The sequence below is a fragment of the Aricia agestis genome, chromosome 12, assembly GCF_905147365.1.
Source record: "Aricia agestis chromosome 12, ilAriAges1.1, whole genome shotgun sequence".
Lineage (NCBI taxonomy): Eukaryota > Metazoa > Arthropoda > Insecta > Lepidoptera > Lycaenidae > Aricia > Aricia agestis.
In genome coordinates this window covers 14911693-14935433 of record NC_056417.1, presented here as the reverse complement: position 1 = coordinate 14935433, position 23741 = coordinate 14911693, and the positions used below count along the sequence as shown (strand labels likewise).

Sequence of the window (23741 nt, the reverse complement as noted above, 5' to 3'; positions counted from 1 at the left end):
ATTTACGCGGCAGAATATTATAAGGGACAATATTATATTGAGCTTTCTATTTTTCTAAGTATTTTCTTTCTTCCTTTTTCAGGTAAGCATCACTCAACAAAGCTGCTTCAATGGTACCGTTGCTTCCAAAGCTTTCTCCAACATTTGTGGTTTGTGAAGAATTATAATGCGTCGTATATGAAATGGGAAAATATTTGAATTAAATAAAAATGGCCATGGTTCGATCCCAGAAAGATAATAATAATTATAGTTTTTGAATTTTATTTCCTGATAGGGCACGGTTGATCCTGGCGACACAGCACAAGCTCTCATACTCTATCTATATCATACCTCTATATTCGTACCTGTAGGAATGTTAATAGTCCAGTAATAAGCCAAAACTTATTACCTACTATTAGTAGTGTCAACTACCTAATGGTTATGGTGAATGTTTGACCATGGCATTAATGGTTTCTGAGGTGACGACACCGTTAGTGTCCATTGCAGGGACATAAATTTAACTGCATTTTTACATTAACAAGAGTTTCTTGGCACGGACTAAGGTGACATACAGTCAGTGCTGGCGTATTAGATGAAGCCACGTTGCTTAGTTGCGTCGCGGTACGTCGCCGCAGCGGATATTTTGAAGTGAAAATTTCTGTAAAGGTGTTTTGCACTTTTTTGGGATGGGTAAAAAATTTTAACACGCGTCAGGCCACGTAATTTGATCAGAAATTCCTGAGACGGAGGTAGACCTCTGGCTTGGAGTGAGAGAGTAATAATATTATGCCTTTCCCTTCCTAGCTCTCGGAGAAAATATGTCTTTTTTAATGTCTGCTCTTGCTTTTTCGTTTTCACTTCTGATGGCATTTCCTGAGTGCAAAACGTTGTGGCATATATTTTATGAGCCTGCGCTGCGCTTTTTCCGTCCCGACGACGCAATGCACTGAAGCAGTGTGGCCACGTTAACATTTTTCAGACATCTGAAAATGTTCAGTGATTTTCGACGAGATATTTTTTAAATCAACGACGTCCTAGCAGCTGCTACGTGGAGCCTACATCAGTAATATCTTTATAATAGAAATCACTATCCGCGGGAATATCTTCTTTGAAACTATCTAGTCTAAAATATTATAAGAAAGTGTTCTAGAAATTAATTTATATTGTAGAATGTAGCCTGGGCGTTATTATATTTTTAGGTCTTAGCATGTCTAAAACTGCTAAACCAATTTCAATGAAAATAAAAAAAATTGAGTCCCACAAAATATTTGTCCGGGTAACTGCAGTAAAAATACAATTATTACAGAACAATAAACGATTTTTTTTGCGTGACCTTACTTGCAGATATCCAATAAGCTTCTCTACAAATTCACAAAAAATTCCATCCATAGTCCACATCTTAGCGACAATCAGAGATTAAAATCCATAGACAGTAATTACAAAAACCGAATAATACCGGTTAGGTGACTTGTGCTGCGACCGGTTGACATTTCGCCGCAACACGATAACGCATTGCGTCAGTGCAGCTCCTTCGGTAAATACCGTGTCAAAAGGTAGTAAGTTCGAAAATATAAAAAAAATATATATTTCCTTGAGACTTGCATAAATTGTCTACAATCTACATTTTCCCTTCTCCATATGCAGATACATAATACTATAAGCCACAACTAATCTTTGGCATTTTAAAACACCAGACGTACGAATGGAGCTTCGTTTATGTAAATATAGTAGGTACCTCGTGGCAACTGTCCTTCCTGCGATAAAAAGTAGCCGATTTTTATCGCTGGAAGTTTCTCGATTCTATATTTAAGCCAAATTTTATCGAAATAGCTCTGTCAGCTTCAAAGCCTATAAAGAAGCCTTTATTCTTTGTAGCGTAATATTTTAAATCTACTAAGTAGTTTAAGTAAACCTACATTTCTACATTCTCAAATATTAACTCAACTGTACGCGCCAACTCGTCCCACATTATGTAAGGTGCAGGACAATAATTGCCGAGTAAACCGTAACTCGGCCCAGCCCGATGGTGAATTATATAACCCGAATAGAGCCTGTCAGTTACTTTTACTTTTAACACTCGGTCAACCGGTCAAGAAATTGTGCTAATGGTTCTGTAAACTGACATTTTAAAAAGCCCCCATTGAGAAAAAGTGGCCAAATTCGAGTTGGATAAACATGCGAAGGGTTATTTCCCTCAGAATTATATTTAAACATCTGCAGTCTCACTACAAAAGATTTAAACACCTGTTGAACAGTTGATTAGAAAAAAATCAGTTCATGGTGGTCTCAAAACAACTGTTCAATAGATGTTTCAATATTTTGTAGTAAGACCACTGATGTTTAAATATAATTTTTAGGGCACTATGATAATAAAGGCAAAAATTTGTCTGTGTGGAAATGAATTTTGACCGAATTATGTATAATAGAGTTTAGTTTCTTAACTAACATAATTTAGTTTTTTCCCAAAAAGTGTTCCGTTGTATGTTGTATGTTCCGTGGGATATTGTGTTTATAACTAGCCTTTTTTAGCTTTATACCTTTAAGTTATATGTTTAACGGAAGATTACTCCACAACACCTCGTTACAATAACACATTTCTTGTAGCGTTGCGTATTGTACCGACTTGTGAAATTGTACTATTGGCGCACCCAATAGATACAAATGCCTTGGAAACGAAATATTATAGTTATAACGTAAGAATGAAACATTCATTGTTTTAGGCAAAATTTTAAATATATATATTTTACTAATGGTAATAGTATAATGTATATGTCGTAGGATGATTTGATAAATCCGTGTTTTCGCGAAATCCCTAGAATTTTCGCGAAAATTCGATTTATCAAATCATCCTACGATGTCGTAGGATGATTTGATAAATCGAATTTTCGCGAAAATTCTAGGGATTTCGCGAAAACACGGATTTATCAAATCATCCTATATATAAGTTACTATGGCTCAGATTCTTTCAAGTTAATAATGAAAAGATTTCTAGTATCTGTGTGTAGTGAAATTAAAATTAAAATGAAGAACACTATAGTGTCTAGTAACAGTTAAATTTGATTAATATTTTTCTCCCGTTTACTTGCATATTTATTTTGCCTATTTCAGTAATATTTTCAATTTTATATTTTCAATTTTTTTTTTTTATTTGTTTTTAGTTTTGTTTCATCTAGCCAACGTCTCTAAAACATTCTTCTCCTTACTACCGAGAGTAAAGAAAATCCTCCTCGTATACTTTGCACTTCCCTGCCATTCGATTAGGTGTAAAGGTTCGAATTCTGTCGACTCAGTAGCTTGTTGACGTGGTGTGAATGTTCAAAACACCACCACAATGTTAATGTATACGGTAGAGTAACTAAAACATGCCTTTGAAATCACTTAGCAAAATGACGTGATAGGGCCAATGCCATACTCGTAACAATTTATGCTATTTAAGTTATCAGTACCCGATACTATTTTAAAGGAACGTTTTATTTATTACAAACTACCAAATTGTATTTAAATTATCTTGAAGCACGTTTTTATTGGTAAAATGTTGTAAAAGTAATTTGACGCTTGTTTAACGCGTATAAGAATATTAAGCCATAATATTAACTAGATTGAATAAGGAACGAAGCTTAATAAAACGTTACAATCGAGAATTCTGTAATGATAATGCACACAGCATTCGGGTCTAGTGCAAAGATGGTTTACTGTATTTATTTACACTGTGCCACCAATTACCAATGAACCCCCCTCACGTAGTGGCGCTGGGCCCAATTGGGTCAGGCCAAATTAGTTTTATATCCCATTTGACGTTTAATATTGCTCGATAATTTCGGAGGCTTTTCTTTGAGCGAAAAGCTTTACATCAGTTATTATTAGCTCAAAATGTTTAAAATATAAATAGAGTTATAAGATACCAGATGACGCCCGCTGAGCAGTTTGTATATATAGCTTTATCCACACTGTGCCACTTTCTGTTAGTCAAGGGCATGCGTTATAGCGCAGTCAAGAGCGAATGTGAGGCATGCCTGCGACGCATGCCCTCTGACCGTATCCAAAACTTTCGCTTTGTTACTAAAAATGACAGTTGGCATTGCGTTCTTTGACGCATTCGAATGCGTCAAAGAACGCAATGCCAACTGTTGAAATTATTGAATGCGCCAAAACGAAAGTTGAATGAAAGAAGATAACGAAAATTGAAGACGAAAGCGCATAGTGTGGACATAGCTTATTACGCGTAAACCGTTCATTTTTCCGGACTCAAACTATCTGCATACCAGTTTTCATCAAAATCGGTTTAGCGGTTTGGGCGTGACGAGGTAACAGACAGACAGACAGAGGCACACATTTTTGCTTTTATAATAATAATATTAATAGTATGGATATAGATAGTTTTCTACTACCAGCAAAGTGAGGCTGGCTGCATTATGTATGTTTCAGTCAGACCACTGTCACAATTGCACGTAGACATTAGAGATATATATTTTATGTCAATTCAATGTTAGCTGCGATAGATTGTATGTCAAACCAGAGATAGATTGAATGTTGGGAACAGCCGTAAATTATTTTTAATAATTAAAATTTTAAGCAGAGTAGTGTAGTTTTATGCATATGTGTGCGTAAGCGCTTATTATAAAGGCGCTATCTAGGTATTTTAATTTTTTTTTTATGAGATAAGGGGGCAAACGAGCAAACGGGTCACCTGATGGAAAGCAACTTCCGTCGCCCATGGACACTCGCAGCATTAGAAGAGCTGCAGGTGCGTTGCCGGCCTTTTAAGAGGGAATAGGGAAGGGTAGGGATGGGAAGGGAAGGGAAGGGGGTAGGGTAGGGAATAGGGGATTGGGCCTCCGGTAAACTCACTCACTCGGCGAAACACAGCGCAAGCGCTGTTTCACGCCGGTTTTCTGTGAGAACGTGGTATTTCTCCGGTCGAGCTGGCCCATTCGTGCCGAAGCATGGCTCTCCCACGTATAAATTTGATGTAAGAATTCCTAACCGCGTTTGTAATGATATTGTAAATTGTCACAGCTGGCGACTGGCGCGAGCCAGTGTGCAAGTTATTGCTTGGTGCATATTATGAGCTTATGTTTTAATAGCATGAGAGTATCATAAAGCTTAAGAATATTTTAAGTTTAATTAAAATCAGAACATAATTATTATACTTAAAATATTTCTAGTGTTTGCTTTAAATATTAAATTAAAGATTATTTACATCTGACTTTACGACTATAAATACAAATCAAGTTCAATTTAACGATGTACACTAGAGTTTTTGGATTGATACCGAGACCGAGCACATCTTAAGGATCACTCGAAAAAAATAGAAGATAAATGTCCATAGTAGGTCTGTTTGGCGGAGCGAGCTTTGCGCACCGGACCTGGTTTATTTTTTAATCCCTACTACTATTACAAAGTGAATGTGAGTCTGTCTGTACTCTGTCTGTCTGGCTGTCTATAATTATCTCTTCACACCCAAACCGCTGAACCAATTTTGATGAAATTTGGCATGGATTTTTGAGTTTCTTGGAAAGACATTGGATATTTTTGATAACGTAAAATGTTCGGTTCCCGCGCGATAAACGATTTTTTGCGGGCGTCTGGATATTTTTTTTCGGACGACTTATTAGGGTTTAGTAATATGTGAAGCATATTCTTATACCTTTCACTTTCTCCGCCTCCGCCTGTGCCTTGCGCCGCGCTGCGTGACGGAATCGCCACGCTCCAGTTCCTGTAATTGTACCACTTGTCAATTTCTACGTAAATATTTCAAAAAACCACAGCTCGCAGTGTTCTCTATGCGTATGGGTGGAGAGGCGAGAATCGCGTGACGACGTTTAATTCTTTTATTTAACACCGTTTTCTTCATTTGTATCTTATCTGTGATAGTGGTCTACATATTTAAATGCTTTTAATGGGTGGAAGAAAAATGAAGCCAAGTGGTTTTAGATACGACTTGCGAGCGACTAAGAAATAAGCTAGCTATTATATTAATAATTATTGTATTTCAAACATGAAATTTTGCTTTTTAATAATAATCAGTTATTTATAAATTGGTATTGATTTTATATTATCATGATATTTATTTATTCTGTATTTCAAGGACCGCGCTAGCTAGACTTCTGAAAATTTTACAGATTTTGTTGCCGCTATAACAAATAAGTACTAAAAATAAAATAAATATTTCAGGAGGGCTTCCATACAAAAAACGTGTTTTTTTTTTGCTAATTTTTGCTTGATATCAATAATAGCATCTGGTAAGGACTTGAAACTTTCACAAAATCCTCAATTTTATGACTACTTTAATAATTTATAATAAAATAAAAATTAAATAAGTTTGACTGTGTTTCTGTGTAGCACGTATAAATTAAGCATTTCCTCGGTACGTCGCGAGGAATAATTGATTAGATTGGAGAGGGAATAAATGATCACCTGGCGGTTGGCTGCTGGCAGTGAGCGCGGAACACGACATCATCTCAATTTGGTTGCATTCAGCATTGGTTTGGCCATGTGGGGAATAGTGTTGGACATTGTGATATCGATAATTTCGAGTATCTTGCAAAATATGTGCTAGTTATGAGAGAATAGAAACGACAGTTACTCTCTTTAGTAATTCTGAGGACAAAAGGCGCATTTGCTGAAACTTAGCAGCAAAAATTCTATAAATTGAAATTTTATAGTAATTTATTAAAATTTAAAAAAACAAATACAAATTAATATCTTTATCGTATTAGTTGTTTCTTCAAGGAAATTATTCCAAGTATTCAATTACTAATCTTGATAAAATCTTAAACATTTTTGTAAGACATAATATTACTTACTAACTGTAGACTCGTTAAAAAAATAAACTTATCTTTTATCTTCTACCCAGTAGCCTACATTAGAACAGCTCACCTTGTGGTATCTATTTCTATTTACTGACACTGACCATGTGCCGGCCTCGTGGAGTTAATACCATGGTCATTCAAAATTATAACCAAACATTTCGAATCGAAACACGCGATTGACATATTAACAGTGAGCAAGAGGAACTCAGTTAATGGATAAAAATGTTGACCAATCGAAATCATTATTTCTAGCACCACATAACCATAAAATCTAAATCTATGTATATAAAACTCAAAGGTGACTGACTGATTGACATAGTGATCTATCAACGCACAGCCCAAACCACTGGACGGATCGGGCTGAAATTTGGCATGCAGATAAATGTTATAACGTAGGCATCCGCTAAGAAAGGATTTTGATAAATTCCAACCCCAAGGGGTTCAAATAGGGGATGAAATTTTGTATATAATAATACTTCTTAACGCGAGTTAAGAGCTCGTTTTGATATAAACTTTAATTGAATAAGCAATATAGGTATTTTAATATGTAGCAAAGCAAAAACTCGCTCTCTTGTAAAATTTTTGGCGTTACAACATTTTGCGTAGTTGCCGTCGATATATATTTTTAACTCGTTCATATTTAAAATCCAATTAGGAAGAATTATGTAAGTAACCTCGACTTTATTGTGCAATTAAATCTGTATCAGATCTCGTAATTACCGATAAAAAACATTAACTGTCGATTCGAAATTAACAGATATTTACATTGTACAAATAATTTCGTTACAAAGATTTTGCACTAAAAATATAATAATATCATGACTAAACAAACTCGTAAAAATAATTTCAAATTAAAAAGGTAAAATTTTCGAGCTATAAGCGAGCTGAGAATGATAAATTATGGCTTAAAACACTCTTGATCATGTCAATTTTTAAACAAAAAAAAAAACAAGTTCGAAATCAGTGCGCCCGTTTGAATGCCACGATGGCACGGACAGACATACAGACACGTCAATCTTATAACATCCCTCTGTTTTCATCAGAGGTTAATCAATAAATTCAAAACAATTTCTGAGCACAAAATAGTCACTTCTCTTACTTATCGATAAAAATATCGATACCAGCACATCACTATCGTGTTGTTGGGTTCACAAAAAGGTCGTCTCATCAGTTATTTATTCCGCCAGCTGTTCTGCAGTTGTGTTGACTGCATCAATTATTTTCACAGATTTTTTTTATTTCGACTCCTTTGTTATTTTTTGAGGTATTTATTTCGACTATAACAGTTTAAAATTTGATTGTTTTGATATATTTACTAAGAGAAAAGATTGATGGAACTTGTAGAGGATAAAAACGAATCTTAAAATATGTACCTCTATTATTATCTGTTTGTCGGCTAACTTATACGTTTATATGTATAAAAACTAATACGTTTTGTATGCGTGTGCGCATCGTCCTTAACGGAACGCGTTGATGTCTTTTGTACGAGTATTATGCGCTCAGCGTAGAATATTGTTATCAAAAGATCAAAACTTAAAAAAATATATTTTTTAAATTCAGAAAATTGTTTTTAATATATTATTTTACGACTTTTTAATGACAGAGAATATAATTATTTTCATTGACTTAGAAAATGTTTCCGAGAGAAAGTTTTAAAAATAATATTAATTTGAATGAGTTAAAATCTGTGTTTCCATATCTCGCTTTGATCTGAGTCTATTTTGATGATTTATTGCATGGAGATTTTTAATGAAAAAAAAAATAGGCCTTTACATACGTTGTGGATGATTTAATATGTAGTATTTTCAGAGTAACCACTCTTCAAACACTGTAGTGCCTGAGACAAGATTTTTAAATGCCTGTATGGTTGCCCAAGCCAAGCACGGCATTTCTTTTTAAGTGAGAGAAGACATACCTAATATTCAGATAGTTTGATTACGGAAAAATACCTACTTTCTTAGTCAATAAACAATTTTTTACACAAACGATGCAAGCAACATCTTGCACCTAATATATAGTGGAATTTTCCACAAGTTTTACGACTGCATGTCCACTGACAGCGAAACAGCTGTTGTTCTGAGCGGCCTTCATACAGACTACCTACCCGCAGAGAATACCGGAACTTTTATATTAAGCTCTTAAATAATTAAGCTTAATAACTTCAGATCTAAGTTAAGATCTTAGAAGAGGCTTATAAATTATTTATTAGAAAAAAATAAGCAATATATAAACCAAAAATTTAAATGCTTATTGCAAATTAATAGGTACCATCGAGAAAATTAATTCCTAGGCATTTGACGGACCTACGTCATGTGGTCGGCTTATGTCAATTCAATGTTAGCTGTGAAAGGTCTGATAGGTTTGACGTAACTCGACCAAATCACATAGGTCCGCTATCTGCCTAGGAACCAACTTCTCTGATAGTACATAACTACTTCAAGTATTACTAATTTAATTTACATGTATTTTCTCAGAAAGAGTCCATTTTCCAAGCTCTTTTGTGACTAGAGAGTAATCTATACTAATATTATAATTCTGCAGAGTTTGTTAGTTTGTTTGTTTGTTTGTTTTTTTGGACGCGCTAATCTCAGGAACTACTGGTCCGATTTAAAAAAAATCTTTCAGTGTTAGATAGCCCATTTATCGAGGAAGGCTATAGGCTATATTTTATCACGCCAAGACTAATACAAACGAAGAAATAGAGGAAAATGTGGAAAGTGTGGAAAAAACGGGGGAAATTATTTGAAAGGGCTTATTTGAATGCGCTAATCTCAAGAACTACTGGTCCGATTTAAAAAATTCTTTCAGTGTTAGATAGCCCATTTATCGAGGAAGGCTATAGGTTATATTTTATCACGCTAAGACTAATAGGAGCGAATAAATAGTGGAAAATGTGGAAAAAACGGGGGAAATTATATGAAAGGGCTTATTTGAACGCGCTAATCTCAGGAACTACTGGTCCGATTAAAAAAAAATCTTTCAGTGTTAAATAGTTCATTTGTTGATGAAGGTCATAGGTGATATTTTATTACGCTAAGACTAATAAAAGCGAAGAAATAGAGGAAAGTGTGGAAAAAACGGGGGGAAATTATTTGAAAGGGCTTATTTGAACGCGCTAATCTCAGGAACTACTGATCCGATTTAAAAAAATCTTTTAATGTTAGATAGCCTATTTATCGAGAAAGGCCAAAGGCTATATTTTATTATTCTACAACTAATATAATCGAAGAAATAGAGGAAAATGTGGAAAAAACGGGGGAAATTATATGAAATTGCTTATTATCTTAAGATTCTTAAGAACTACTGGAGCAATTTTTATGTTATTTGGCAAACATGAAGAATAGACCACGTTAAGGGACATATGCTATTTTTTTGCGGAAAAATGTACGGTCGCGTGAAATTCCTAAATTACGCAAGCGAAGCCGCGCCGAACATCTATATATAATAAAATCGTAGGAAAGTCAATGCTGTACATTGAATATTTTTGTACAATAAATAATACTTGGGACATGATCTACTATACTAACGCGGACGAAGTCGCGGGCAACAGCTAGTATTTTATAATTTTTACTTTCATTATACTTTAGTATAAAATAAAACAATATTAAATAACTATGCAAGGCTATGTTTAGTGTAATAAGCGACAAGGTGAAACGTGAATAAAATTATAAATACTAGAATTAATAATAAAGATGAATCTTTTCAAAACAAGTTCTACAGATTTTGTACCTATGAAATTATATAAAATAGGAAATATATTATGTTGTTGCTAATGTTTAGCTTCTGCTAATGTTTTGTATTATTTTTGCTTTTAACATACTTAAGAGATTATTGCCATCAAATTTGGTTCAGTATCTTCAGTGGGCCTTCATTATCAACGTGACACGGCGATGCGATATTTAAATGGGCCATTAAAAACTAAACTTTTTACTCTACAAAAAAAGATACACATTAGATTGACAGATTTGCCGCTCGCAGTGTTGTGTTGCTTATAATAAAGAATGGCTCGTATCGTTCGTAGCAATATGAACTGGCCCTTAGGGTTTATTCAGACCGCAACGCAACGAAGCACGGCGAGGCGCGGCGCAGCATAAATTTGAGCTATGTCCACACTATGCGCTTTCGTGTTCAATTTTCATCATCTTCTTTCATTCAACTTTCGTTTTGGCGCATTCAATAACTGAATGCGTCAACGAACGCAACGCCAAATGTCATTTTTAATAACAAAGCGAAAGTTTTGGATCCGGTCAGAGGGCATGCGTCGCGGGCATGCCTCACGTTCGCTGTTGACTGCGCTATAACGCATGCCTTTGACGAACAGAAAAAGGTACAGTGTGGACAAAGCTTATGGATTTGACAGATTTCAATTGCGCGAGGCCAATCTGTCAACTCAGTACAAATTTAGAAATGCATCTACGCGTCGCGTTGAGGTCTGAATCAACCCTTAGAGTGTAAATTGCGCAGAATTAAGGTTTATCGCGCGAGAACGGTATATTTTCCGTCAAAAAAAATCCTATGTCCTTTCCCGGGACTCAAAGTATCTGCATATCTTTCATCAAATCGGTTAACCGGTTAAAGCGTAAAAAGATAACAACGAGATAGACAGACTTTCACATTATAATATTAGTATGGATCAATATACAGTTCAGTATTTCATCAGCATTAATAAAAACAATTACCTCTGTATAATGTCTCTATGTAAAGTTTTTACCGTCAGTTCCTTTCATATGGCCTTGTTGGTTGTATTGAACTGGACCTTAGAAATGTCGACTGTGTTCTGTTTTAATTCATTTTGATCTTTGTGTAAACAGAGTTGGGCTATAATGCTACCAAATAAATGTCACGTGTCTTGTATTTCTAATGTTTTGATTATATTTTGAGCAAAATGATTTTAAACGGAGTAAATGCCCGCGATTTATTGCAGAATGAAATCTCGCGGTAACCCTACATTTTTTTAAATAGCTCTTGTCCTTCATCATAGTATAATTTAAGTTTTATCAAAATATATATTAGTAAAGAAACAAGCAATATTCTTGTTCTTTAAAATATTAGTATTATAGGAGACCAATGGACTTATATTTTAGCGCAATAGCAAAAATTTACTAACGATTTCTGTACAATCAATTAAACTATACTTACAGTATCGTTACAAACAGTAGAACAATTTAAAACTTGTCGCAGTAAAATATAGAAACACTTCGTTTCAGAAATTGCCTTCAATACCTCTAATAGAACCAAGTTAATTTGGTTTTAAGCCCATTATGAAACTTGGGTTTAAGCCCATAGTAATGATTAATCTTAGTTTATCTTCTGCACGCAGCATCAGCGATTTTCTAATTATATTATAGTATGCCTGGCTTATGATATTATAACGCCTCCGTGGTCTAGTGGTATAGAGAGCGGTTCTTGACTCGTCGAGGTCGTGGGTTCGATTCCCGCGTTGAAAACAAGTTTGGTTAGGACAATGCAGGCTGATCACCTGATTGTCAGACAAGTAAGATGATCCATGCGTCGGATGGGCATGTAAAAAGTAGGTTCTGCGCCTGACCTCTCACCAGTCGTGTCGGTCTTCCGTCCCACTGGGTTATGAGATTAAAGGAATTGAGAGTGCTCTTTTGTAATGCGCACGCACTTAGGCACTATAAAATTACTCCTGCGTAACTTGCCCGGTTTCAATGAAACCGGCCACCGTCACCGAAATCGATTGGTATATTATGATATAATTTGACCATGTTACATGTTTCTAAAGTAAGAATAAGTTTGCCATTCAGGAGAGCGATTTTTGCTGTTCATTTTTTTTTTTTTATGAAACAAGGGGGCAAACGAGCAAACGGGTCACCTGATGGAAAGCAACTTCCGTCGCCCATGGACACTCGCAGCATCAGAAGAGCTGCAAGTGCGTTGCCGGCCTTTTAAGAGAGAATAGGGTAATAGGGGAGTGTAGGGAAGGGAAGGGAAGGGAATAGTTGAGGGTAGGGAAGGGAATAGGGTAGGGGTTAGGGGATTGGGCCTCCGGTAAACTCACTCACTCGGCGAAACACAGCGCAAGCGCTGTTTCACGCCGGTTTTCTGTGAGAACGTGGTATTTATCCGGTTGAGCCGGCCCATTCGTGCCGAAGCATGGCTCTCCCACGTATATGGACTCATAGTGTATGGACCGCTAAATAGATTATAATAATTATGATACAGTATTGTTTATATAATATATACCGTTAATTAAACACAATTTGAAATATTGACATGATTATGTGGTTCTTGAAATACACATGAGAGAGGTAACCAATAAATAAACCCAGACTTTAATTTACATGTTTGCCAGCTGAAAATTACTCAAAAGCTAGCTTAAAAGTTCAATTACAATCAAGGCGACAGACAAGTTTTACATAACTCGGCATAAAATGTATTTGCCTAGTTACCAAAATTAAAAATATGAGGTCAATGCCATCATATCTCATTATGTTATACCTCTGAGGTCAACATGACGACTTATAATATTATGTGAAAAATGTAGACAATACATATTATTTGGTGATAAACATGCTGTGACAAGTAACCTTTTACATAATATGGCCTAGTAATCATTAAGTTATAAACATAGTCATTGGAAAAATGATATTAGTAATATTAAATAAAATAGCATTATTGTCACAGTAGTAGCACTGAAAGAGTTACTTTTGACTTCTATATTGTTTGGATAAGAAATTAAACTCATCATGAATTGGCCCAAATTATACTCGAAAAACGTAACTGTTTCACTGTTTCAGTACTGCTACTTTCACAGTGAACTCTATACGAGGGATTGCACCAACATCCAATAAAGAACACTGTTTTATTTCAAAAAAATTCTCCAAGTATAATATTTTTTCTAAGATTATAACCTACTTGGCAATGACAGAGCATTAATAAATTGTTTTCAAATTAAAAGCCAAAACAAAACTAACCTAGTTTGAAAACCTTTTCCATTTACGAGAAAACATTTTAGATAGGGCTAAACTGCGCCTGGCGCTCTCGCCATTGCAGTAAATTCTCAACCTCTTTGGAAATAGATCTGATAGAGATTTCCTTTGCCAGCCCCAACACAAAGTACTAATGAATTAAAGAGATTCGACGTTTGAATTTCAAATGGAACGTTTTCTTTTTTATTGCGTCAAAGAGGTTGCGCTGTCATTTTTTTATCAATGATCAAAGAATAGACAAGTACTGTTTTTCATTTAGAACAAATTTAAAAACAACGATAATCTATAGCTTTTAAAATATTTTTTCCAAAACATGTGCCAGGTTTTTAATAAACTAATATTATTATTTTAAACAAAAAATTAAAACCGACTTCCAAGGTAAAAACAATAATAATATGAACTAAAAATTATTAAATAACTCTTACTCTATAATAGTGCCTTTTTCAGAATTCGTCTAAATCTCAACTATTTCTGTACATACTACAGTCTTCATTATTTGAAGTCGGTACCAGCTAATTTTATCGTGAGTTCAGTCAATGTCAGAATATCTGAAGCTTTTGGGACTGGTACCGACTTCAAAGTAATGAAGACTGTAGTATGTACAGAAATAGTTGAGATTTAGACGAATTCTGAAAAAGGCACTATTATAGAGTAAGAGTTATTTAATACTTTTTAGTTCATATTATTATTGTTTTTACCTTGGAAGTCGGTTTTAATTTTTTGTTAAAAGTAATAATTTCACTCTTTTTAGTTATTTACAAGATAAGGCTTTATGCGTAAATAACCACTACGAATGTTAACTATTCACATTATGTTACTGTAAGCGAAATTGTGGTAAATGCTTGCAGTTAAAGATAAAAGTTTGGAAATTGCAGCATCGCTTCTAAGCGAAAGTTTTTCTTTAAAGGTTCAGGAGTTCTGTTCAGTGCCTTTGGACCAAGAGACACCTTCGTATGAACTTTCTCTTATTCGTAACATATGTTTAAGTTACTAGAAACAACATTTTTATCACTATGAGTTTTTTGATAAATTTCAAGAATTTCCCTCGTTTGCTCATAGACCCCATCATCAGCTCACCACTTTCGTAATTATTATACAAAATCAAGATTATACCCTATACAACAACAAGAATTTTGAAAATCGGTCCACAAACAGCGAAATAATCATCAAAAACATCTGCTTCGATGCAAAATATCACGAAAAGCATCAATAATTGGGTCATAATGTGATGACCCATGGCATAATTATGATTTTGATGATGATGATCAAATAAATTTATGTATTGGCTTATACTTTCAGTTGCTTAAACAACGCCAAAGTCCCCGAACCTGTATCTATAAGGATTCAAAAGTTCTGTTGGGTACCTTCGGATCCAAGGTATAACCTGGTATGAAATCTTACTTTTTGATAGCATTTACCTGGAATGCTTTAGAAAAAATTGAAATCACTATATGTTTTCATACAAATTTCAAGGAGTCCCCTCGATTCCTCCAGGATCCCATCATCAGATCACCATTTTTGTGAACATGGTACCAAATTCGAGTTGAACCCTATACAACACAAAAAGAATTTTGAAAATAGGATCACAAACGGCTGAGTTATCGTTGAACGTACAAAAAAAAAAGATACATACAGCCGAACGTATAACCTCCTCCTTTTTGGAAGTCAGTAAAAATGTTATGTTGAAAGAAGAGTATTAAGAATTATAGTCAAAGTATTTTATATTTTATTCCAACAAAATGTTACGAAATTAGATTTAAGAAAATTTATCAAAAAATTAACTATGTATTTTTGTTATATAAGGATTTCTGTATTTCGAAAGGTTCAATTATAATTTATCTTTCGTACTCTCTTGCGACAGTAATAATGAATGTGAATTTTAAACAAGCATTACGTTTACCCAGGCAGAGAGGCTTATTTGCCTTTCGAGTATTACATAGGTACATTTAAATTATTCGAGGTTTTATTAACAAAAGTTATGCAAAAAATTACTTAATACTTAGAAACTTTTCCGGTTTTTTCGTTGCTTATCTAGAAAGACATCTAGAAAGACTCTTACAATATTTTCTCATTCACGCATAAATTAGAGTATCTCACGATAACCGTTAATTTTTTGGGACTGCAACTATTATGTGTCCTTTCTCGGGGACCAAAGTATGTACTAAGTATCGGAGAAGTTGATTCCTAGCCTAGGCAGATAACCTTCGTAATTTGGTCGAGTTAAATACCAAACCCATCAGTGATCAGACCGATCACAACTATGAACTAACATTGAATTGACACATTAAGCCGACTAACTGACGTAGGTCCGTCAATTGCCTTGAAATCTATTTCCTCGATGGTACATACTTACAAGAGGAACCAAATAGACATACTTTTGCTTTCAGAATATTAATTTGTTTAACTTAGTATGATCATTGAACCGTTTTCGAAGCAAATATTTTTTAAAGCTGTACTCTTATCTTTAGCTTACAACCTAGATCACCTAGCAGCCTAGGTCCTTTGTTAAGGGCCTAATTAGTCTGAATTAATCTTAGCTTTGGATTTTAATTACTTTTTTTGTGGGCGCGCGCTATTGTCACCAAATGAGAACCGCCGCGGGGCGCGTCCTTATTCCCACTATGTAGTTTGCAATTAATTTTCACCGACTTGGATAAAAAGGGCGGCATTTTCTTCATCATGATGATTATTGTAGCCTTTGTGACTAGTTTGGGATGTGTCTGTCTCGTGTCTGTTTGGTCGGAGTATTAGTAGTTTAGTATGGATTACCTACATAACATAGAACAAACAATGATACCTTCTAACACAGTTTGAAGTGTCTAAAACCGTATTTGGTTTATATTTTCGGCGATGGAATTCTCATACTCATACATAAGCAAAGTGTAATAAAATCTGCGAACGTGCGCTTGCATTATACATGAGGGTACCCCTAAACCCCCAAATATCGACTAAAATGCCTTAAACCGGTATAGGAATAAGCTAATCAAAGAGACTAAACTTTTATTTACCTAACTGCACCAAAATAGGAATGGTTACGGTCTATCAGAGCGTTGGAGATACTGCAGGTCCAATTGAGTGTATGAGTCAGACTACACTACTGAACGCTCAATCAACAAATTATTATGAAAATGTAACATGAAGTAGCGTAGTTTTTTTTTTTTAAATAAGGGAGCAAACGAGCAAACGGGTCACCTGATGGAAAGCAACTTCCGTCGCCCATGGACACTCGCAGCATCAAAAGAGCTGCAAGTGCGTTGCCGGCCTTTTAAGGGGGAATAGTAGTAGGGAAGGGAAGGGAATAGGGGAAGGTAGGGAAGGGAATAGGGTAGGGGATTGGGCCTCCGGTAAACTCACTCACTCGGCGAAAAACAGCGCAAGCGCTGTTTCACGCCGGTTTTCTGTGAGAACGTGGTATTTCTCCGGTCGAGCCGGCCCATTCGTGCCGAAGCATGGCTCTCCCATGTATAAAATAAATAAGTTTAATGCATATGTGAGCGTAAACGTGTATAAACAAAATCTCTGCAGGCTTTGTTTTCAATGTTTCAATGCTTTGACGTTGTTTTTTTGTTTCAGTGGCCACCAAGACTGGTGCGGTGGACGGTCACCATCCTTCTCATAATCGCTGTACTGGCACCTACTTCAAATTCTACTAGTGAGTATCCCACCTAAGCCCTCTAATAAATAAATATATCTAATACTTAGTTATATTAGATGCGTATCGTTGGCATAAAATTACGGTAAAATGTACACAAAAGTACAATGGAATAGTTACTTAGGTTCTCTTAGGTTATTATACAGTGTGTAACAAAAATAAGTGATAATACTTTAGGGTGTGTACGTGTTTCTTGTACAGAGTTCACTGTGAAAGTAGCAGTGCTAAAAGTGCTTTTTTTTCACTTTTGTATGGGCAAGGGCCTGAGCGTCACGAGTTTCCCATACAAAAGTGAAAAAAATTTTTGGTCTTTCAGGGCTGCTACTTTCACAGTGACCTCTCTACAAGGAAGACGTACACACCCTAAAGTATTATTACTTATTTTTGTTACACCCTGTATAAATTGCCTGTTATAACACGCGCGTACTGAACAGCTAATTTTTAAGTTGACTAAGACGTGTACTATAGAATGTTTCACCAAAGTAATGTATTCTTTTACCTATAAAAATATTATGATTATAATCCAGAAATAACTCCTTAACTCCCTCAACATATTTTGTGCATGTAAATTGTACTATCAGAGAAGTTGATTCCTATGCAAATCGGGGACCTAAGTAGTTTGGTTGCGTTACGTCAAACCCAGCTGACAGATCACAATTAACATTGAATTGACATATTCGACCAAATAACGTTGGTCTGTCAATTGCATAGGAATCAACTTCCTCGATGGTACATAATTTAAAAATATATTACACCATTAGATACAAAACGAGCTAACACGTCTCACCTCACTTACACCACTCGAAAGCTTATTTGTTGAACCTCACGAGAGTCAGCGGTTAAAACTATTTATTTACGAGATGAATAGCAGATCTAGAAAACCAATAATTTTCTTTTAAATTAAATAACAGTCGCTAGGAAATCCATTAGCGGGACTACATACAAAATCACACCTTATTGTTGAGGGTTAAAGGTGAAAATTGTATAAGGGGCGGTCCCTGGGGTCTTTACGGAAAATTTATTATACGGAAGCGATCAGGAAGGGGTTAAAAAATCCCTCAGGCTGTGTGTTTAAGTGCACAAAATATGTTGCCGAGTTAATGTTTACTTTTTGTGTTATACTTAAATACAAATTTAAGGGTCTGTTTCACCACTTCCTGATAAGTGCCGGATAGTTAATAGAATCAGGCGTTACTTTGCGGAAATCCATAGCTTAAAATTGTGGAAAATTGCTAAAAATAATAACATAAGTACCGGATAGGCTCTATACAGAACTTTTTTTGACAGATGGAGTACGGAGAAACTGTTAAATAAGTTGTGGATAGCCTATCCGGCACTTTATCAGGAAGTGGTGAAATAGGCCCTTAGTGTTATGAACTATAATATATTATATTTTTATCATACAGTAACATCAGCTATCATTGGTCAAGCATGCTGCTAAAATATGTATATTTCTTTGGCTCGCTTTGGAACATAAACAGTTTGTCGCATTTGACCTTAAGATACTGATGGTCAATTTACATGGAAAAACAGCGCCATTCAAATTTTGGAACAGGCAGTCCACTTATTGCAATTCTTGTGTAGTAACTAGGTAGTAAATAAAGTTCAGTCTTGAATGGTTCGATTTAAAAAATGAATTGCTTTGCCTCGTCATGTTGCAATTTAAACTGGCCCTTAGTTGTGACTTGTGAGAAAACACATTAATAAAAAATTGGTGATTAATTGATTATATTTACTAAATATTTTTTTTCAGCTGTCCGCAGAAGACTGCGCAAGCCCACCAAGACAACAGAGTCGACCAGCGTATCTAGATCCTCGGATCAGGTGCTGTCCGCTAGCGTGAACAGGCCCAAGATCCGTGGTCGCCCCTCGGTGGCCAGCCGCAAGTCTTCTGCTGCTCTCGACAATTCCGTCGGCACTGATGACCATAAGGATAAAGATGGATATAAGGTACGGTTCCCTGAGTAGGAATTAGGCTGAAGATTGGGCTTTTATACCCAACTTTACCAAGTGCAGTTTTTCAATAGTGTGTCCATGCGAAATGTGTGTCTGTATTACCCTCTTCACGCCCAAGCCGCTGAACCGATTTACATAAGGTAGAGAAAAACTTTGTGAACAAGAAAAGTTTATAAACCAGTTTTTATTGGAGCAAAATATACAGTAAGAGCGCGAATTTTGGTGCAATGATGTTGCATCCTGCATTCAAAATAAAGAAGTATACTTTTTTATTGTCGTGAGCCAAAAAATAAACTATATTATAATATAGTTTATTTTTTCGCTCACGCTCACGCTCTTGGTCGTCACACAGTATACTGGAAATGTACTATCAGAGAAGTAGATTCCTAGGCAGATGGCGGACCGTAATTTGGTCGCGTTAAGAGGATACACCAGGGGCTAGAGAAATGAAAAAAAAGTACGTGTAATATCTATAGCTGTCTCCCTTACCTCAAGCCTATACTGCAGAACGCGATAGAGACAACTGCAGAAAATCAACGATTCGTTGTCCCCTGATTCCTTCTCCAAAACTTAACCGATTTAAGTACTTTTTTCATTAAAGATTAAAAAAAGGATTGAGCTGTGTTCCTATGTTTTGCTTTTTTTTGTATAATCTAGCCAAATCTGTTTTCTGGACGTTTGAACACAGCGGAAAATCTGGCCATTTTTTTGGGTTTTTGAACGTTCATATCTTATTTAATAATTAAATTAAGAAAAAAAAGAAAACATAGGGACATTGTATTAGTGGCCGTAGATATTCAGGAAAAAAATTATAACTCTACTAGCATTATCCAGGGAGGAAACAGGGGACAACGTTTGTATGGAAAAAAGGGCGGTGTGGAATCCTCTTAAGTCAAACCCGTCCGACCGATCACAGCTAACATTGAATTGACATAAGACGACCAAATGACGTAGGTCTGTCAACTGCCTAGGAATCAATTTCCTCGATGGTACATATAAGTTTTTTAAGAAATATCTTGCCATTCAGATTATTTTGACTTGTTTCCTCTAAGTTATAATCGTACGTCTGCCCAAACAGAAATGTCCAGAAAATTTGCCAACCTTGATACTGCAAGAATGGTTCGGCTGAATGATGCATGATATTGGCGTATTAATTCTTCGTGTTACAGTATATTTGATCCAACAAATATCAATAATTCCACACAATGCTAACTCCGACTAAATTTCCAGTAAAACGAAAGCTGACGTGAATAATATTTTGGTTAAATTATGGACGAGTTCCTGCATTTAGAAAGGCAGTTATTTTCCCTTTAAGAGACAAATCAGGAAACACCAGCTCGGACCTTGTGCTGTACTTTCATCAGCTGATTCTCGACCTTATGCCGTTGGAATAGGAGCGTTATGTCCGTCTGAATATACGGACATGTAGGGGCTTTTCGTTTCAAGAGTTGTTGACCTTCAAAACGCCTGCACGGTGATGCGATTATAGCGTATATGTTAATGTCGCTTAAGGTCGAATTGCCATGTGGGGGTAGGTCAAGTGGACAGAAATGTTCTCGTAAATTTTAACGAGATTCAGAAATTTCGCGGCGTAAGTGACTCAAAGTTATATAACTTCGGAAACTGACCCTTGGGACTTTATCCCATAATAAATCATACTAAAGCGAACAAAGCCTGCGATTAGACTCACGAAAAGGTTTTTAGTAACCATTATTAGTCTGCTTACAATTTTTAACTCAAGTTTACTTCGGTTTTAATTATTATTAGATGATTTGGATGTAGATAAGATCTAATCTTATCTTAATAGATAACAAGACTATGAGACCGTTTAGTTGAGATTAAATTTGTTTCCATGAAATAGGCCTTGAATTCACTATTCACGTTATAATGAAATTAGTCACAGATATAGAATGTAGAGTATAAAATATGGCAAAACATAGGCCACTTTTATCGCAGTAAAATATGCCCAAAAACATGAAACGCATTAAAAATGCATCTCTTACCATAATTTCCAGTATTCAAACAACTCAGTAATAACTTTTCTAATTTCATACACTTCATTGTTCATTAGCTAATAAAAAAACCGTTCTTAAAATTTTAAAGTTTCAAAATTCTAGTTAACATCAGTTCCAGAACGTTCCAATTTTCAAAAATTCTATCTCACAGTTCTAGAACCTTCAAAATTAAAATTTTCGAAATATTCCAGATCGTCTGCTACTACACAAACTGGTCGCAATACCGCACCAAGATCGGCAAGTTTATGCCGGAGGACATCCAGCCGGATCTCTGCACCCACATCATCTTCGCCTTCGGCTGGATGAAGAAGGGCAAGCTCAGCTCCTTCGAATCCAACGATGAGACCAAGGATGGCAAGACTGGACTTTACGACAGAATCAATGCGCTGAAGAAAGCTAACCCGAAATTGAAGACTCTTCTTGCTATTGGTAAGTTTTAAGGACTTTTTTTCAAAGAATTTATTAGTAGGTTAGTTTTTTTATAGTCTTAGAACCGTCAAATGGCTTAAACCACTGACGCCCATTATACAAGTACGCTGGACTTATGATACCCTTGGAAATGACAGCTATTTTTTGTGCCTATTTGAAGCGGAATCAGCGCCCCCAATGCGGGGGAAGAGAACTAAATCTGACATAAAAATCACGTTTGAAAGTCGCCATATTGGCGCTGATAGCAGTAGTGAGAGTATTTGGAACTAATACTAGTGATGACAACCAATAACGATTAAGCGGTCATTTGCAAGTTACGTCAGATTTAGTTCTCTTCCCCCGCATTGGGAGCGCTGATTCCGCTTCAAATAGGCACATAAAGCAGGTGGGTATCATAAGTCCAGCGTACTTATATAATGGAGGTCAGTGGCTTAAGCGCAGAGGTTTTTTTTTAAATCTCTTTCAACTTGTGAGTCGCGACCCACAAGTTGCTTCCGTAAAAAAAAAATCCATCCAGAGGTGGTCATGCACGTGCAATCGCTAGGTATTTTGACCTTCTTAACTGGAAATGATAATTTCTGTTCGACTGAGATTTCAAAAGCAAAAGCTACGCTATAGAACCGCGTAGCTTTTAACTTGTTTTAAATATTCTTTTTATTCTTATATTTTTTGTTACACCGGTCTGAGACTCCTAGTAATTATAATTGCCATACATTTCCTAATAATCATTAGCCTAGTACATTATTCCTAGCACATGTAACCTAGTTTTAAGTTATAGGATGCATGACAGTCACCTACGACCTTACAATAAGTTATTCAGACAACATCGAGTTGCAAGTTCGGCACCTCCGCCGTGCATACTAATAGCCAAATTAATACTAGATCCTTAAGGCCACGCACTTGCGACCCTCCTGGTGTTGCGTATCATTAAAGGCTACTTCTACACTAATGATAATAATTGGATAGTGAATACATTACTCTGCAGTCTGCCATCCATAATTGTGAATATGGTTTTCGCATTTTAAGTAATAATCTTTAGTAGCTGTTTGACCGAGCTTTGCTCGGTATTCGATAAAACACGAATAAAATGACATTTTCTAAAAATGATTCCTAACTAGATCGATTTATCACCCTCGAAACCCCCTATATACTAAATTTCATGAAAATCGTTGGAGCCGATTCTGAGATTCCAATTATAGAATTGCTCGTTTAAAGATATAAGATAAGAATAAGATATAAAGCGAAATACTTTCACAAATCACAAATTCTCAAAGTATAACATTCACAACCTTGGAAATAATGATTTAGAAACATCAGGAAAAACTATGAATGCAATTAAAACAAACCCTTTATAGCATCAACACAACTTCTGCAAGTTCTGCAGTTGTAAGTTTGTTCGCTTTAAATCTTTTATTTATAACCCGGCGATTAATGTCTTTTATCTCTCGTACAAGACATTATCATAGTTTAAAAATCATACAGTATAGTAACTCTAACTAAACTCAAACTATAATATAACTAGCGGCCCGCCCCGGCTTCGCACGGGTGGGCATTGATTTTTAAATAATATGGAATATTTTGGTAGTTTTTTTACACAATTAACATTAATGTTAATACGGTTCCCTTTTTTCTCTCATTAAATAATTATAGGCAGAAATAGTGTAGATTTAAAAATAGGCATTAATTATACTTCCATCGGCATCGTGGGTATCGTAGACGTCGTGGGTATCGCAGACACAATAGATCTTCAATAATTGTTATGCTGGCAGCCGGCTGCCGCTATTGGAGATTTATAGTCATAGAAATTAATTATAATAGCAATCAAAAATAATAGTCATTCAAATCGTAATGATTTAATGAAGCACTATAATATTATCCCATCAATGTAGCGGCACCCGGCTGTCGCATAACTATTATATTATAAATCTATTGTGTCTGCGAT

General features: G+C 35.6%; 1 protein-coding gene across 1 annotated transcript in view; it reads left to right on the top strand.

The window, feature by feature from the left end:
- LOC121732489 (probable chitinase 10) overlaps positions 1–23741 on the top strand; it is a 101273-nt gene that overhangs the window by 22927 nt on the left and 54605 nt on the right. Inside the window, exons 2-4 of the mRNA XM_042122387.1 lie at positions 17321–17399; positions 19153–19349; positions 21562–21799. Coding sequence (XP_041978321.1) covers positions 17321–17399; positions 19153–19349; positions 21562–21799 — 514 coding nt within the window. The remainder of the gene's footprint in view (positions 1–17320; positions 17400–19152; positions 19350–21561; positions 21800–23741) is intronic.